We start from the raw sequence: 18,890 nt of genomic DNA on the forward strand, positions 1-18,890 counted from the left end.
AGCTCCCATGCAATACCAGCACGAAAAACTCAAGCATCTGAGTTGTGCTACGACAGGAAACGGCTGTTTGGCAGTCATGAAGTGCACAATGAACATTCAGGGAAGGCATTCCAGGTACCAGAGTCACATATTTAAGCATTATGGTGACCTGGCATCTAGGCGTTGTTGAGCCCTGCCCCAGTGAATAGCTGGTAGAGTTGAGAAAACCAGATTTAACAAGACCAGGCTGAGGATATGAAGATTGCTGAGCACCTATTTTGTATTACCTTCCTGCAATTTTTCATAGTAGAAAAATAAGGGGATAAGATCAAAGGCATCCTGCTTTCCATTTTACTGAAATCTGGAGAGATGTGGACTTTATATCCAAGTTCTACTTTCTTGCCAATGGTAATCTGAGACAAAGTTAGTCAAAGTCGTTAATTCACGAGAGGATTGTGAAAAATTACAGAACGACCTTACGAGGCTGGGAGACTAGGCGGCTAAATGGCAGATGACGTTTAATGTGAGCAAGTGTAAGGTGATGCATGTGGGAAAAAAGAACCCGAATTATAGCTACGCCATGCAAGGTTCCATGTTAGGAGTTACAGACCAAGAAAGGGATCTGGGTGTCATAGTTGATAATACACTGAAACCTTCTGCTCAGTGTGCTGCTGCGGCTAGGAAAGTGAATAGAATGTTGGAACAGGTGTGAGGATGTTATAATGCCATTGTATCGTTCCATGGTTCGACCGCACCTTGAGTATTGTGTCCAATTCTGGTCGCCGCATCTCAAGAAAGATATAGTGGAATTGGAAAAGGTGCAGCGAAGGGCGACAAAAATGATAGCAGGGATGGGACGACTTCCCTATGAAGAAAGACTAAGGAGGCTAGGGCTTTTCAGCTTGGAAAAGAGACGGCTGAGGGGAGACATGATAGAGGTATATAAAATAATGAGTGGAGTGGAACAGGTGGATGTGAAGCGTCTGTTCACGCTTTCCAAAAATAGTAGGACTAGGGGGCATGTGATGAAACTACAGTGTAGTATATTTAAAACAAATAGGAGAAAATGTTTCTTCACCCAACGCATAATTAAACTCTGGAATTCGTTGCTGGAGAACGTGTTGAAGGCAGTTAGCTTGGCAGAGTTTAAAAAGGGTTTGGATGGTTTCCTAAAGGACAAGTCCATAGACCGCTACTAAATGGACTTGGGAAAAATCCACAATTTTGGGAATAACATGTATAGAATGTTTGTACGTTTGGGAAGCTGCCAGGTGCCCTTGACCTGGATTGGCTGCTGTCGGGGATAGGATGCTGGGCTTGATGAGCCTCTGGTCTTTTCCTAGTATGGCACTACTTATGTACTTATCTGCATTTGAAGCTCTTAGAGCAGCCGATTCTTTCCTGGAATCAATGTGTTACAATAATCCAAAGACATAAGATGTGGACTCTTTCTGCAGGGTGAATGGGACTACCTTTCACTTTCCATGAATGAATACTGGATAGCTGAAATCTTCATGAGGACAGATACTCCTGGACAAAGGTGTTGGTGACGGGTTGGGATGCAGAGACAAAGATGATGGAAAGGACTTGTGAGGTACTGACTGAACTATGCAATTTTTCTGAGTTCTGAGATATTAGGTCAAGAGACTAAGACAAATCAGCTACAGCAGCTGATTCACCCTGCTTTGTTGATGGACTCTTAGAACACCATGTTTTAATAGACTCATTAGGCGCTGATTTTGTTGGAATGTAATTGTATTTTACATGCATTGCCTGTCACCTATTATTTCTCTGTGATTACTCTGTGACCTCTGATGTGAATTACTTAGAGAGGTCACACAGCTATGCAACTTCCTGTGGGGGTAGATGCAGCACATGCAGCACATGGAGCACATGGAGCTCATGATCTCTCCTAACCTGAGAGGATCTATGGTGGTGTGAGCATCCATTACCATCTAAGCACATGGAAGGAGCTGATAATACAAATGTATAGTAATATGTATATATAAGCCTGTCTGATTATAATCTAACTGCAAACTGTGAGTAAACAGATGTTTTGTTACTTCAACTTTAAAGTGACTCAGCAGTGAATTATTCAGGGGTGAATGAGAGAGAGATGAAGAAAGAAATTAACATTTCTAAAGCTGAAGCTGTGTGTACTAAAGTCTGCTAATTATTTACTACAAATAATCCAACAAAAGGGTTATGGGCCCAGGGCCAGGAATTGAAAAAGAAGAGAAATATTACCAGGCAGAAAAAAAGGCCACATTTTTCTCTTAAGTTTTAAAGGAAAGATTCAGTCTGTCTCTCTCTCCCCCCACACAGCAGACAGAAGGCTAAGAAAATGGCTGAGGGAAGAAATTCACCATTTTTCTATTCTCTCAAGGTGCCTAAATTAACTGAGTTTAATTATCGGCAGTGGGAATTAAGATTCATATGTCTCCTTCGAGCAAAAAGATTAAATATATGCTTAGATCAAGACAGAACAGCTGAAAATATGGCTGAATGGGACAATGCAAACTATTATGTGAAGTGCATGCTTTTGGAAGCTCTCTCAGAGAAACAAGCCATATTAGTGGAGGGAAAAGATACACCAAAGGACATTTTATATAAACTGAGAACTATGTATGCAACTACATATGCAAAGCAGCAACCAATTTGGCTGGCAGAGTTGAATGAAACCAAATTAAGGGATAAAAGTAAATGTAATGATCACATTATGCATCTTATGTCTTCATTTCAAAAGCTAGAACTTTCTGGAATTCCCATGTGTGATGCATTGAAAAGAGCATTTCTTTTTACCTCACTATCAAAGAAGTTTGATGTTTTTAGGTCTGTAAATGAGGCCATTGAAGGGCAATCTTTTGAACAGGCAACATCAAAACTAAGGCAGGAATGCATAATAAATGATTCTGAGGAGATGTGTTCTCAAAGCAAGTCAGAGAGAAATGAAACAAATTTCTTGGCAAAGAACAGAGGAAGGCGGAGCTATGGGAAAACTCCACCCAAGGGCAAGCTGATTTGCTACTCATGTGGAAAGGAGGGACATGTATCTAAATGGTGTAAGGAAACACAAAACACTCCCTCTAGCTCACCTAAGCCAATGGAACTAAAGAATTTTCAAACCAGGAAATGTATGAAGGACAAAGATAAACACAAGGGCTTTCTAATGGCAGAAAAATCTTTGACTATGGTAAATAATAATTCAAATGAAAGTACTTGGATTTTGGATTCGGGGAGCACATGCCATTTAACCAATTGTAAGAATTTCTTTCAGGAAATGTGTCCAGAGGAAGGTATTCTTAAAACTGCAAACGCAGGGACTGCTAAGATCCAAGCAAAAGGTATTGGATTCTTAAAATGCAAAGTGTCTAATGAAGTTAAAGAAATTCCTGTAAGTGATGTCTTGTATATTCCCCAAGCAGTTTGCAATATGCTTAGTGTATCTACATTAGATAAGAAGGGATTTGTGATTCATTTTGAAAACAGTAAGTGCACAATCTCTAAAAATGATGAAGTGTATGCTGAAGCTTTTATGCATAATGATGTTTATAAACTGAGCATTTCAGGTGAAGCCTCACATATGGCGCAAGTAAGGAAGAATGATGGTAAATGTAGTCTGGAAATCTGGCATCGCCGCCTGGGACATCGTGATTCTAAGGTGATCCAGGATCTTTACAGTAAGCAACTGGCCACCGGCATTCAGATAAGTGCAGATGCTGGTAAAATGGAGAAATGCATAGACTGTGTTACTCAAAAAGGTGTAAGACCCTCATTTCCTGCATACACAGGAAATAGGAGTAATAAAGTGCTGGACTTAATACACAGTGACTTATGTGGACCGTTTAATATCCCATCATTGGGAAATAACAGATTTGTGCTAATATTCTTGGATGATTTCTCTAGATATTGTGTGGCCTATTTGCTGAAAGGGAAAAGTCAAGTCACAGACATGCTGAAGAAATACGTAGCCATGGTGAGCAATAAATTTGAAAGAAAACCAAAGGTTCTTCAGACCGACAATGGTGGTGAGTTCACTTCACAAAGCATGCGCACATTTCTAGAACAAGAAGGCATTCAGCATATCACAACAGTAGCTTATACACCAGAGCAAAATTCTGTTGCAGAGAGAAAATTTAGGTCAATTGTGGAAATGACCAGATGTATGCTGTCAGATAGCAATCTCCCTAAAAGACTATGGGGGGAAGCCATTCTCACAGCGGTGTACCTACAAAACAGAATGCAAACTAAAGGCGCTGAGCGCACACCACATGAGACATGGCATGGTAGGAAGCCAAACCTGTCACACATAAGAACATTTGGAAGTACAGCATATGCTCATGTACCAAAGCAAAGAAGGCATAAGCTGGATTCCACAACAGAAAGGGGCATTTTAGTTGGCTATGCTCCAGGACACAAAGGATATAGAATTTTGAATCTGAAAACTGGCATTGTTGGCATAAGACATGTTACATATTTTGATGAAAACAAAAGGGTTGATAAAGGCTGGATTATCCCAGATGAGCCTTATCATCCAGAATATGAAACTAGAACCATAATAGACATGCCAGTGTATATAAATGCCATACCAAGGCAGATGTCTGAAAGCAACTCATCTGTATCTAACGAGGAACAGGCAGAGGAAGCAGACACAGAAAGGATCATTGAAGAAGACAGTACAGTTGGAGAAGGGGAATCAATTGGAGAAGGACTCTCAGATTTAGAGGATGCAGAAAGGTCAGACCAACCTGTTGTCAGACGCTCATCCAGGGAAAACAAAGGTGTTCCACCCCCAAGACTGTCTTACCTAACAAAGTCAGCAGAAGCTCAAGAGCCCTTAACATGGGATGAGATTGAGAAAATGCCAGCAGAAGAAGCTGCTGAATGGCATAAAGCTGCACAAGAAGAAATTGATGCATTGGATAAAAATAATACTTGGATTCTTACAAAATTACCTCCTGGCAAGAAAGCTATAGGATGCAAATGGGTATTCAAGTTAAAAAGGAATGCACAAGGAAAAGTGGAAAGGTATAAAGCCAGATTAGTGGCAAAGGGATATCTTCAAAAATATGGAGAAGATTTTGATGAAGTGTTTGCACCTGTAGTGAAACACACGACAATCAGAACACTTCTGAGCATTGCAGTCTCAAAAGGCATGCAAGTCAACCACATTGATGTGAAAACAGCATTTCTTCACGGAGATATAACTGAAGACTTGTACATGGAACAACCAACAGGTTTCATAAATACAAAACAAAGACAGCTAGTGTGTAAATTAAACAAAGGTCTTTATGGATTAAAGCAAAGTGCAAAATGTTGGAATGATAAATTGCATGAAATATTGACAAATTTAGGATTTAAGCAAGGTGAAGCAGATAAATGCTTGTACACTAGGTGCACAAATGGACAATATGCATACATTTTAGCTTTTGTTGATGATCTGCTCATTGCAAGCAAAAGTGAGCAAGAGTACAAGGACATTGTAAAATGTTTAAACCTCAATGTTGAGATAAAAGAACTTCGTAATGTGTCATACTATCTTGGTATAGAAATTGAGAAACAAAATGATGGTTCTTATCTTCTAAGCCAGAAGCAGAAAATAAATGAGCTTATTGAAAGTTTAGGTATGCAAGATGCCCAAGTTGTAAGCACTCCCATGATCACTGATTTTCTGAAGGATGAAACAGTAAGAGAACCTTTACCAGATAACATCCAATATAGATCAGCCATAGGTAAGCTTTTATATCTAGCTACCACATACAGGGCTGATATAGCAAATGCAGTAGGAATTTTGAGCAGAAGGGTCAGCTCACCTACCAAATCAGATTGGACTGCAGTTAAAAGAATGGTAAGGTATTTAAAGGGTACCATTGATTGTAAATTAAAGATTTCAGCCAATAGTAATCCAAAACTAATATGTTACTGTGATTCAGATTGGGCAGGGGATCATTCTGATTATAAATCCACAAGTGGATATGTGTTTATGTATGGAAATGTACAAATTTCATGGGCCAGTCATAAACAAAGTATTGTGAGTTTGTCTTCTACAGAAGCTGAATACGTGGCCGTATCGGAAGCGTGCAGAGAACTGATGTGGATTGAAAAACTTTTGCTGGATTTTGGAATAGCTGAAAAGAGACCAATCCAGATAATGGAAGATAATCAGAGCTGCATCCGACTGTCACAGAATGACAAGGTTCAGTCACGCACCAAGCACATCGCAACGAAATACCACAACGTGCGAGAGTTGGCGAAAGAAGGGGTCATCAGTCTACACTATTGTCACACCAGTGAGATGACAGCTGACATCATGACCAAACCATTACCCAGAGAACATTTTGTGAATCTGCGTATAAAGCTTGGACTTTGTATGAATAAATAATTGCATGACAGTTATGCATGAGAAGGGGTTTGTTGGAATGTAATTGTATTTTACATGCATTGCCTGTCACCTATTATTTCTCTGTGATTACTCTGTGACCTCTGATGTGAATTACTTAGAGAGGTCACACAGCTATGCAACTTCCTGTGGGGGTAGATGCAGCACATGCAGCACATGGAGCACATGGAGCTCATGATCTCTCCTAACCTGAGAGGATCTATGGTGGTGTGAGCATCCATTACCATCTAAGCACATGGAAGGAGCTGATAATACAAATGTATAGTAATATGTATATATAAGCCTGTCTGATTATAATCTAACTGCAAACTGTGAGTAAACAGATGTTTTGTTACTTCAACTTTAAAGTGACTCAGCAGTGAATTATTCAGGGGTGAATGAGAGAGAGATGAAGAAAGAAATTAACATTTCTAAAGCTGAAGCTGTGTGTACTAAAGTCTGCTAATTATTTACTACAAATAATCCAACAGATTTCCCCTCCCAAAGTTTCCTTACCCTACTGTGAAACCTTGAGGCTGGTTAAAGGTGAAGGCTGAGGAGGCTGGAGGCTGGGTAGCCACGGATGCAGCACTCCCTGCATTGGAACCAAAGGTAAAGATGCCACCAGATGGATTGCCACTGCTGAAGTTGAAACTAGTATTGCCTCCAAAATGGAAACCAGCACCTGAAAAGAAAACATGAGAAAAATAGTAAGATTTCATGTGACTCCAGAAACACATCAAAAGCTAGATTTCTCAAGAGAAAATTACATCAGGGCCCGGTAACCATATATATTATACTAAAATCACTAGGAGAGCTCTCACTGGAGGGCATGGGGTGTGCAGAAGTGCACAGTAGGTTGAGTCAGTGGATCTGAGGGAGTACACCAGCACAGCACACAGTGGGAAAGATGGCATCAAACAGTGCAGCGAATCGGGGGGGGGGGGGGGGGGGGGGAGTGAATACAGCAACTGTGCAGAGCCTAATACCATGTGGAGATCTAAAGATGTATTTTGCAGAGCTCTGAGTGGATGTTGGGGTGCTGAACAGAGTTACTTGTGAGTATACAGGAAATCCATGCGGCGCTGGGAGAGAGAGGCCAGAGAGAAGGACACACAGAGTATTTTATTTCTGCATTTGTACCCCACATTTTCCAACCTGGTGGTAAGTTCAATGTGGCTTACAGTAAATCAGTTAAACAAGTTTCTAGATGTTTGATATTGACGCAAGTTGGGTTCTGTTCATTCAGTGATCACGGTTGTAGTGTGATGGCTAATACTTACTTGGTTATGTGGTTTTGTCTCCTAAATAGGTGGGCTTTGAGATGTTTTCGGAATGAGAGAATTGTTCATGGATTTTAATGCTTTTCGCTAGAGTTTTCCAAATTTTGGTGAGACATATGTGAAACTGGTTGTAAGTGTATATTTGTAGACTAAACTAGAGGAGCAGAGAAAAGATATCACTGATACACAGCAAACCTTGGGAAAGTTGGAAGTGTCCTACTTGAATCTATTGGACAAAGTTGAAGACCCGGAACACAAGTTCAGAATGCACAATTTATGAATAGAGGGATTGCTGGAAGACAGGGACTATATGGATACTGCTAAAATTACACAGTCGTTCTGGACCAGTTCAAGGGGGTCCCAGGAGATCAAGCAACAAGACTAGATAGAAACCACTGGGCACAGGCTGGGGGGGGGGGCACTCTGCCCAAATTTCCCAGGAGATATTGTGATCCATGTACAGGATTTCCAGATGAGACTGATGGCCAACAAGAGGGACCGGGTGATGTTTGACTGGGCGACCCATCATGTCAGTTTTCTCAGATCTCTCAGTGGTGACTCTACAGAGATGGACAGACTTAAAAGTTATTACAACCAAACTGAGGGGACAAAATATCAAGTATAAAAGTATTCTTTTCCCCTTTAGCCTAGCACAAACAGTATAAAGTCTGCAATCAGGAGGTGCTGGTGAAGGCAAGGATCCAGGGAGTGAAAATCCTCCTGAAGGACAAAAGGGAGATTCAAAAGAAGAGAAAAGGGTATAAAAAGCAGGAGGAGGGGGACTTGCACTTCCAAATTGTCTGTTCTATTATCAGGCAGGTCATCTGAAGTATATTTTGGATTGGGAAATGAGGGGTTTGGTTAGAACAGGTTTGGTGGGAAGGGGATGGGAGAGTTAAGGAATTTCCCACTGCAAGACAAGATACCAGATAGAAGACTAACCGGAATCCTTTTACAAGACATTTAGTGTGGTTTTTGGCAGAAGTAAAGAGTGAAAGGGTTGAGGAGAAGCCACTTCGGGAGGGCTCTTATGCTAGAGGATGTGGGGTTTATGGGAGGAAGAGAAAGGGGGTGTTTCTAAAATGGAAGAAGGGCTTAGTTACATTTTGGACTCAACATTGACCTTCAAACCACAAGTCAATCAATTATAGAGAAAAACTATCTATAATAAAATAATTGTGGTTAATTAGATCGTACTTTGATCAAAAGTGCTTTGGCCTTACTAATACAGATGCTAATATTATCACACCTTGATTATTGCAATGTCCTCCGAATGGGCTTATCTTCCAAATTTCTGAAGAAATTGTAGTTAATCCAAAACACTTCAGCTAGATTAATTTTCAGAATTAGTAAATTTAGCAGTATCTTTTTTTATATTGCTAAATTGCATTGGCTCTTAGTAAATGAACGAATTATGTTTAGAACAGCTTGATATTTCAAATTCTATATGGAGCCACAACTGAAATGTCTATTGTTTCATTATTTTACCGTTATTTTCTTCTCGTTTATGGAATCTTTTGGTGTTGCGACCCCCCCTTTTTTTTTTTAAAGGTATTTTACCAGGTTGGCTAGTTCTCCATTTTTGCTAGCCATGGTTATAATTTGGAAGTCCTTACTGCGCAGTACTAGTATTACCTATTGTTTCATAAAAAGCTAAAAACTTTTTTTTCAGAAGTGCATAAATTCTGACATCTTTATTATTTTTTTGAATATTAGGACATCTTACTTATGTTATTGCTTGTGAAATGCTGGCTGAGTTATATCCATTATAACTTTGTATGGATATTTTGGAATGATGTAATTTTACGATGTTTTTATTTTTGTAAGCCACACTGAGCCCCTATTAGAGGATATAGTGGGTAACAAAAGCCATATTGGTATCAGATGGTTGAGGATGTCAACTTTTTGACACTTAATGAGCTTAGGGAGCGATACAACCTTGCAGTGGAAGATTTTCTTTAAAAATCAGTTCTGCCAATCCAACAAGGAATTTCATAGGGAGACTGTAGAGGGTGACTACTAAATTATATCACATGGTAGCAGAGGATTTTTGGAGAGGTATGGAAATACACACCGATTAACGAAAAAAATATTAAGTTTTATACTGCTGGTGAGGGGTAAAGGATATTTGTTGGAGGGGGTGTGCAGGAAAGGGAATTCTTCTGCATATATGGTGCAAGTATCCAAAGACCAAGGTCTATTGGAAGGGAGTAATCATGGAAATTATAACATTGGCAGGGGTTAGCAGATGGGGAGGAGGGAATGGAAGGGTGGAAGGGGAGGGGTTGGTAGGGGAAGTTTGCTTGATGCACTGAAGAAACAAAGTGCATCAAAGGCTATTGGTAAGTTGGCAAACTGGAGGGTAAGGAAAGCAAGAATAGGCATACTAGGTCAGATCAATGGTCCATTTAGTCCAATATCCTGATTCCAATAGTGGCCAATCCAGATCACAAGTACCTGGCAGAAACCCATTTAGCAGCAACATTCCATGCTACCAATCCTAGGGCAAGTACTGGCTTCTCCCATGTCCATCTCAATAACAATATATGGACTTTTCCTCCAAATACTTGTCCAAATCTTTTTTAAACCTAGATACACTAACCGCTGTTACAGCAACCCTCCAGCAGCGAGTTACAGAGCTTAACTATTCTTTTAGTGAAAAAAATAATTCCTTCCATTTGTTTCACAAGCATTTTTATGTAACTTGAGTATCCCCTGGTCTTCATACTTTTTGAAAGAGTGAAAAATCAATTTACTTTTACCCGTTCTACACCACTCAGGATTTTGTAGACCTCAATCACATTCTCCCCCTCAGCCCTCTCTTTTCCAAGCTGAAGTGCCCTAACCTCTTTAGCCTTCCCTCATACGGAAGCAGTTCCATCTCTTTTATCATTTTAGTCGCTCTTCTTTGACCCTTTTCTAATTCCGCTATATCTTTTTTGAGATACGGTATCAGAACTGAACGTAATATTCAAGATGAGGTCAATCCATGGCGCGATACAGAGGCATTATAATATTCTTGGGTTTTATTATTTTGTATCCCTTTCCTAATAATTCCTAGCATCCTGCTTGCTTTTTTGGCTGCCGTCACACACATAAGTACATAAGTAGTGCCATACTGGGAAAGACCAAAGGTCCATCTAGCCCAGCATCCTGTCACCGACAGTGGCCAATCCAGGTCAAGGGCACCTGGCACGCTCCCCAAACGTAAAAACATTCCAGACAAGTTATACCTAAAAATGCGGAATTTTTCCAAGTCCATTTAATAGCGGTCTATGGACTTGTCCTTTAGGAATCTATCTAACCCCTTTTTAAACTCCGTCAAGCTAACCGCCCGTACCACGTTCTCCGGCAACGAATTCCAGAGTCTAATTACACGTTGGGTGAAGAAAAATTTTCTCCGATTCGTTTTAAATTTACCACACTGTAGCTTCAACTCATGCCCTCTAGTCCTAATATTTTTGGATAGCGTGAACAGTCGCTTCACATCCACCCGATCCATTCCACTCATTATTTTATACACTTCTATCATATCTCCCCTCAGCCGTCTCTTCTCCAAGCTGAAAAGCCCTAGCCTTCTCAGCCTCTCTTCATAGGAAAGTCGTCCCATCCCCACTATCATTTTCGTCGCCCTTCGCTGTACCTTTTCCAATTCTACTATATCTTTTTTGAGATACGGAGACCAGTACTGGACACAATACTCCAGGTGCGGTCGCACCATGGAGCGATACAACGGCATTATAACATCCGCACACCTGGACTCCATACCCTTCCTAATAACACCCAACATTCTATTCGCTTTCCTAGCCGCAGCAGCACACTGAGCAGAAGGTTTCAGCGTATCATCGACGACGACACCCAGATCCCTTTCTTGATCCGTAACTCCTAACGCGGAACCTTGCAAGACGTAGCTATAATTCGGGTTCCTCTTACACTGGGCAAAAGATTTCAGTGTATTGTCTACAATGACACCTAGATTTTTTTTTCTTCAGTGCTGACTCCCAAGATGGACCCTAGCATCAGGTAACTATGATTCAGATTATTCTTCCCAATGTGCATCACTCTGCATTTGTCCACATTAAACTTCATCTGCCATTTAGATGCCCAGTTTTCCAGTTTCCTAAAGACTTCCTGCAATTTTTCACAATCTGCATGTGTTTTGACGACTCTGAATAGTTTTGAGCCATCTGAAAATTTAATCACCTCACTTGTTCTGTTTTCCCGATCCCTGCGGCACTCCACTATTTACCTTCCTCCACTGAGAAAAATGGCCATTTAACCCCTACCCAAGGGACATTTGTCTCCTATCCTATGACTTTTTAATTTTCTTACGAGTCTTATGAGGAACTCTAGATAAACTACATCAACCTGCTCACCTTTATCCACATTTATTCACACCTTCAAAGAAAGGAAGCAGACTGGTGAGTCAAGAATTCCCTTGGCTGAACCCATGCTGACTTTGTCCCATTAAACCATGTTTGTCTATGTGTTCAGTAATTTTATTCTTTGTAATAGTTTCCAGTATTTTGCCTGGCTCTGACGTCAGGCTTGCTGGTCTGCAATTTCCTGGATCACCCCTGGAAACCTTTTTAAAAAATTGGCGTTACATTTGTCACCCTAGAATCTTCAGGTACTACAGACAATTTCAAAGACACTAACAGCAGATCAGCAATTTCATGTTTGAGTTCTTTCAGTACCCTGAGGTGTATACCATCCGGTCCAGGTGATTTATCACGCTTTAACTTGTCGATTTGGCTCAGTATATCTTTCAGGTTCAAAGAGATTTCTTTCAGTTTCTCCACATCGTAATCCCTTGAAAATCATATCCGGTACAGGCAGGTCTATTACATCTTCTTCCGTAAAGACCGAAGCAAATAATTCATTCAATCTCTCTGCTATGGTCTTGTCCTCCCTGAGTGCCCCCATTTTGCTCCTTCATGATCTAATGGTCCCATGGATTACCTCACAGGTTTTCTGCTTCTGATGTACATGAAAAAGGTGTTATTATGAGTTTTTGCCTCCACAGCAAGTTTTTCTTCATATTCCCTTTTAGCCTTCTTTATCGGTGCTTTGCATCTTGCTTGACACTACTTATGTTATTTTCTTAATTTGGATCCTTTTTCCATTCTTTGAAGGATGCACTTTTGGCTCTAATAGCCTCTTTCACTTCACCATTTAACCATGTTGGCTGTTTGCTTTTCTTTCCATCTTTGTTAACACGTGGAATACATTTGGTCTGGGCTTCCATGATCATATTTTTAATCAATGTCCATGCCTGATTTAAAGTCCTAACCTTTGTGGCCAACTCTTAGTTTTTTTTGTAACCATTTCCCCCATTTTGTCATAGTCGCCAATTCGAAAATGAAATGCTGCTACAGCAGATTTCCTTAGTGACTTCACTCCAGACAGCAGCTCTACTGTGAACATGCTATGATCACTGTTTCCCAGAGGATCCAACAAAGTTACTTCTGGTACCATGCCCTGCATTCCAGTAAGGACTAGATCTAAAATAGTTCCCTTTCTTGTCAGTTCTTGAACCAGCTGCTCCAAGAAGCAGTAATTTATTACATCTAAGAATTTTACCTCCCCAGCGCTCCCTGATATAACATTGGGGTAATTGAAATAACCATTATGTTTCCCAGTTTTGCCAGCTTTCCTAATTTCTGTAAACATTTCTTCATCTGTCTGTTCGTTCTGTCCCGAAGGACGGTAGTACAACCCTACCAGTATACTCTTTCCCTTCTCACATGGAATTTCTATCCACAAGGATTCCATGCTGCTGTCTGTTTCATGTAGAATATTTATTTGACTCAATTCCATCTTTAACATATAGCACAAACTCCCCTCCAATTCGATCCCTTCTGTCATTGAGATATATGTGCCCTGTTAACACAGTGTCCAACTGATTGTCTCCTTCCATCAGGCCTCTGAGATGCCTAATTATACCTACTCCTTAATGCTATATAAGCAGTCTCCCATCTTATTTTTTTTAGGTTTCTAGCATTTGTGTGTGTATGTGTGTGTGTATGTGTTTTTTCCTTGCATCTATAGGCTGCTTTGAAGATGACAGAAATAACTTGCATCCTTTACTCTGCTCTCCCATTAAACACTCCTGTCTTCCTTTCACCATTACTGAAACATCTGGGATTCCCTAAAGATCCTGTTTCAATAGCTTCCTTCAAGGATACTCCACACGGAACCATGTGCTCCTGGGCAACTGTTGGCTCTCCCCCCCCCCCCCCCCATTATACAATAGTTTAAAAGCTGCTATATCTCCTTCTTAAATGTTAGTGCCAGCAGCCTGGGTCCATCCCGGTTAAGGTGGAGCCCATCATTTCGAAAAGGCTCACCGGAGTGTAGGAGTAGCCTAATGGTTAGTGCAGTGGATTCTGATCCTGGGGAACGGTTTGATTCCCACTGCAGCTCCTTGTGAGACTAGGCAAGTCACTTAACCCTCCATTGCTCCAGGTACAAATAAGTACCTGTATATACTACGTAAACCGCTTTGAATGTAGTAGCAAAACCACAGAAAGGCGGTATATCAAGTCCCAATTCCCTTTCCCCTTTCCCAGAATGTTGCCCAGTTCCTAACAATTCTAAAACATTCAGCCCTATACCATCGTCTCAACCACGAATGAGACTGTGGGTCCTGCCCGTGGAACTGAGAGAGCATTTCCGAAAATGCTACCCTGGAGGATCTGGGTTTCAGCTTTCTACCTAAGAATCTAATTTTAGTTTCCAGAATCTCTGTCCCATATTTTCCTAAGTCACTGGTACCCACATATACCGAGACAGACGGCTCCTCCCCAGCACTATCTAAAATCCACGGTAAGCTTGGCTCCTGTGTGCATGCACCTGGTAAAACCCGGATGTGAAACACACACTGGCATCTGTTTTCTGCGGCCTAAATATAAGCGTTTTAATTTTTGTAAGCATGGTCGCTTATATTTAGATGCAAGAAACAGACGCCAGTGTGTGCTTTCGCTTGGGTCTGCTGTTTCTCACAACCAATGCTTAAGGGCTTGCACGGGTTTCCTTCTGCTTCCAAAAGCGATCAAAACTGGAAGATTTTGCAGAAAGATTCATGAGATAAGCGTGAGATCATGAGAAATCCTCTCTTCCAATGCCTGCTCTGACCTGTATTTTTTTTGCAGTGGTAAGGCAGGTTTGTTTTGGGTGCTCTTTTCTGAGCATTGGGGAGGAATACAAAATGACCTTATTAACATGAACTTGACTACATTTGCGTGCTATCTGCACTAATGCCTGGCGCACTCGTTTCCCACGCTAAACCCCTCTGAACATTCTGCGCAGGTAAATGTGGGCAACAGTATGGCATTAATGGCCTCTAGTGCTCGCCTTTACTTTTGAAACCTGGAGCCTCAGAACTTCTGAGAACTGAAAGTTACCTGGGACCTTTCCTCTCTATATAGTTTTTATTCTAAGGAGACTGCTTCATACAGACCATTTGAAGCTAACACAGTAATCAGGTTGCCCTAGTAAACATTGCAGCTATTCTACCTTCCTCACACCTTAACACCTAATTCAGGGCAGCAGCACTGCTATTTCTCCTCCAGGCAAAGGACAGAAAGTAACTTTCCTTTAAGAAAGTTTATGCTCTGCTACTATCCTTTTTAATGCTCTTGGCTATTACAGTTAAGGTTCTACCTCTAGTTTTAAACAGGTGGTGACTTCTGCCGCCTCCTAGTTTGAAAGGCAGTAAAGATGCAATTCCTAACAAATGCCTTTATCATCCTAACCATCCCCCCCCTCCCCACCTTTCATTTGTTTGTTTTATTTATAAGCATATTTAGAGTAGCTTTTTTGGTAACGGAGGCTGTTCTTGAAGGGTGTGTAAGCAGTCTGATGTAAGAGAAGAGGGCATGTCTCTGTTTTAAAACTTTGTACCACAGCATTAACAGATAGCCTCTAGTAGGCAAAGCAGGATCTAGTTTAGGTTTGGTGTTGAGTATCCTTGAAGGATACTATTGAAACAGGACATTTAGGGAATCCCAGTAGAGGTTTCAACAATGCTGAAAGCCAGGTGTGCTTAACGAGAGAACAGGATAAAGGATGCACATTATCCCCTTCAACTTCTAAGCAGCTTGTAGATCAAAAGAAAAAACACAATTTGACGTGCCTATATACGAATGCTAGAAGTCTAAAAAATAAGATGGGAGGAGATTTATTTGTAGCATTTGTATCCTACATTTTCCCACCTATTCGCAGGTTCAATGTGGCTTACAATTGTTCCGTAATGGTGATCACCAATTCCGGAAAAGAGAACTACTACTACTACTAACATTTATATAGCGCTACCAGCCGCATGCAGCGCTGAACACCTGACATAGAGAGACAGTCCCTGCTCAAAGAGCTTACAATCTAAATAAAACAGACAGACATTACGGGCAAGGGAATTACAGGGTAAAGAGGAACAGGGAAGGAGGAGGGCAAATGAGTAAAGGTTAGGGGCCAAAGGCAGTAGTGAAAAGGTGAGCTTTCAACATAGATTTAAAAACAGGTAGAGATGGAGCGAGACGTATGGGTTCAGGAAGACGGTTCCAGGCATAGTTAAAATATGGAGGTGACAGAGTGGAATTAGGTAGTCAAATAAATAAATTTCATTTTCGTAATAAGAAATAAAAGGTAATTGGATAAAACTTCAATCGCAGTAGATTAGCATGAACAATCAGGAATAAAGAGTTACGTTTTGTGTAGTTCTGGTGTAAATTTAATATATATAGATAAGACTGATTTATGTTTAAACCTATCAAAGAGAGGCATGCTAGGTGTGCATACAGGCTATAAACACCCTGAGCTGACTCTGGTTTCAGGCTCCAAGATAGGAGGAGGAAGTTACCACCTGTGCTTGGTGGAAGAGAAGACAAGCTACTACAAGGAATGGGCACTGTCGGAATTCAGGACTACAGCCGTTATTTTTGAGGGGACAGAAGGATTTAATAAACTAATTTTATTTCGAAAATCTGAAGCAGAGCTTTTCACCAGGCACTGGCTCCCCAGAACACTGCCATACTACTCTTGGCAGTTTTAAGACTGTGCTTTGGGGGTATCAGAGAAGTCTGTAGAATGGTGGCATATTTATTTATAAAATAAAATCAAGGACCTTAAGCCTGCAATCACAACTCTTCCGTTCTACGATTCCCTAATGCGGCTGTTGTAGTACGATACAGTTCCACATGAACTGTATCGTACTACAACATCACTTTGTATTTGTTCACACCGGAGCCTGCAAACGCCTCTCCGGTACTATGTAAGCCACATTGAGCCTACAAATAGGTGGGAAAATGTGGGATATAAAAGTAACAAATAAAATAAATAAGTATACATTATGCAGAAACCAGGACAACCATCTTTTCTGTGGCAGGATGGCTACTCTAGAATAATCTTCTTGGATATTTGTGGTTTTGTACAACCTTTGCTGCAGTTTAGTGTAAATCATTTTTATTGAAAAGTAATAAACAGGCAGATAAATTGTACAATGACATACCTAAGCTTTGAATAATGTGTCCGTTACGTGCTTTAGTTTGGTTGTGTTGCAGAGATCAGGCATTTAAGTTGGATCGGTAGGGTATGCCTTTTTAAATAGGTTAGTTTTGAGTGATTTCCGGAAGTTTAGGTGGTTGTATGTCGTTTTCAAGACTTTTGGTAATGCGCTCCATAGTTGTGTGCTTATGTAGGAAAAACTGGATGCGTAAGTTGATTTGTATTTAAGTCCTTTGCAGTTTGGGTAGTGCAGATTTAGTAAGTTCATGTTGATTCAAATGTGTTTCTAATTGGTAAGTCGATCAAGTCTCTCATATATCTCGGGGCTTCGCCGTAGATGATTTTGTGAACCAGGGTGCAGATTTTGAAGGTGATGCGTTCTTTGATTGGGAGCCAGTGTAGTTTTTTGCAGAGAGGTTTTGCGCTTTCAAATCGCGTTTTACCAAATATAAGCCTAGCTGCCGTGTTCGTTAACAATGGTACTGACAATTGCCTTGCATGTTCAATTGTAAGATTCTTGACTAGTCTATACTACTTAACCATCTGCGATAAACGAACAGGAACACTGACAAAAAAAACTGAAAAAAGCATGCCAAAATCTTACACTATCTATATAAATAATTCTCACCTACAACATTCTGAAGCTCACTCTGTGGGAGGGAAACACTGACCCTGCAGTGTTGGCAGGCTAGGCTGTCAGCACCACTCACTCTCACTCATGCACCACTCACTGTCACTCATAGACCCACCCTCAGCCACGCCCCATCCGCACATAATTCACAACCCCAACATTCTAAATGAAGCCACCACCGGAAGTTGAAGCATCGAGATATCCGCTTTCCCCATGAGTGTGTGCCCCACCCTCGTGTGACTACGTGATGACGATGAGGGCGGAGCACTGACACTCGACAAAACGCCATCTCCCCCTGCCCCTCAGTGGCCATTTTTCCGGCGGAACCCGCAACACGGAGCGCCAACAGCGGACAGGTGCCTGGAAGGGGGCTGAGGGACAGCTGGGTCGGTGGCCATGGGTGGCTGCAGGGGGGCCCGGGGAACAGGAGGCTTGCAGGCCAACAAAACCTTGCTAGGGCCCATTTCATCTCTCACTGAAACAGGCCTTTTTTTTTACTAGTATTCTATAAAACACTGGTAACCAATACAACTTTTCAACCCCAATGTTATATGCTCAAATTTAGTACATCCCAAAACCATCCTTGCTGCCCAAGGAGAAATTAGGCCTTACCTGCTAATTTGCTTTCCTTTAGTCCCTCCGGACTGGCCCAGCGAGTGACTTATGGGTTGTGCACGCCTTCCAGCAAGTGGAGACTGAGAATTCTGACTCATTAGAGAGAGCCAATAAGAGCCATTGCCCTGACTAGAAAGATCTAGGAAAGGAAAGATGCCTTCTGTGTACTTGGCAGCCTGAGCAGCCTGCCACACAGACTAAAAATAAAAAACAAGCCTGTGGATTCTGATCAAAGTGCCTTCCTCAACTAGACATCAACTGAAAAGTACTATAGAAAAAAAACTGAAGCCAATAACCGTAACAGACAACACCGCTCTCCCTGAAACACCCTTCTCGGAAGAAAAAACGCAACGGAATCTGACAAGCGAACTACCAGGGTGGGACCTGGGCTGGTCCGGAGGGACTAAAGGAAAGCAAATTAGGAGGTAAGGCCTAATTTCTCCTTCTTAGCGTTCCTCCGGACCGGCCCAGCAAGTGACTGATGGGAAGTAACAAAGCAGTA

The 18,890-nt window shown here is 41.2% G+C and overlaps 1 protein-coding gene across 3 annotated transcripts in view; it reads right to left on the reverse strand.

Moving 5' to 3' along the window:
• The window catches only part of NUP153 (nucleoporin 153), a 256,824-nt gene that overhangs the window by 8,971 nt on the left and 228,963 nt on the right, over nt 1-18,890 (reverse strand). For all 3 annotated transcript variants that reach the window (XM_030211374.1, XM_030211384.1, XM_030211366.1), the window contains one exon: nt 6,875-7,043. In XM_030211374.1, the coding sequence (XP_030067234.1) occupies nt 6,875-7,043 (169 nt within the window). The remainder of the gene's footprint in view (nt 1-6,874; nt 7,044-18,890) is intronic.

The sequence above is a fragment of the Microcaecilia unicolor genome, chromosome 1, assembly GCF_901765095.1.
Source record: "Microcaecilia unicolor chromosome 1, aMicUni1.1, whole genome shotgun sequence".
Taxonomy (NCBI): domain Eukaryota; kingdom Metazoa; phylum Chordata; class Amphibia; order Gymnophiona; family Siphonopidae; genus Microcaecilia; species Microcaecilia unicolor.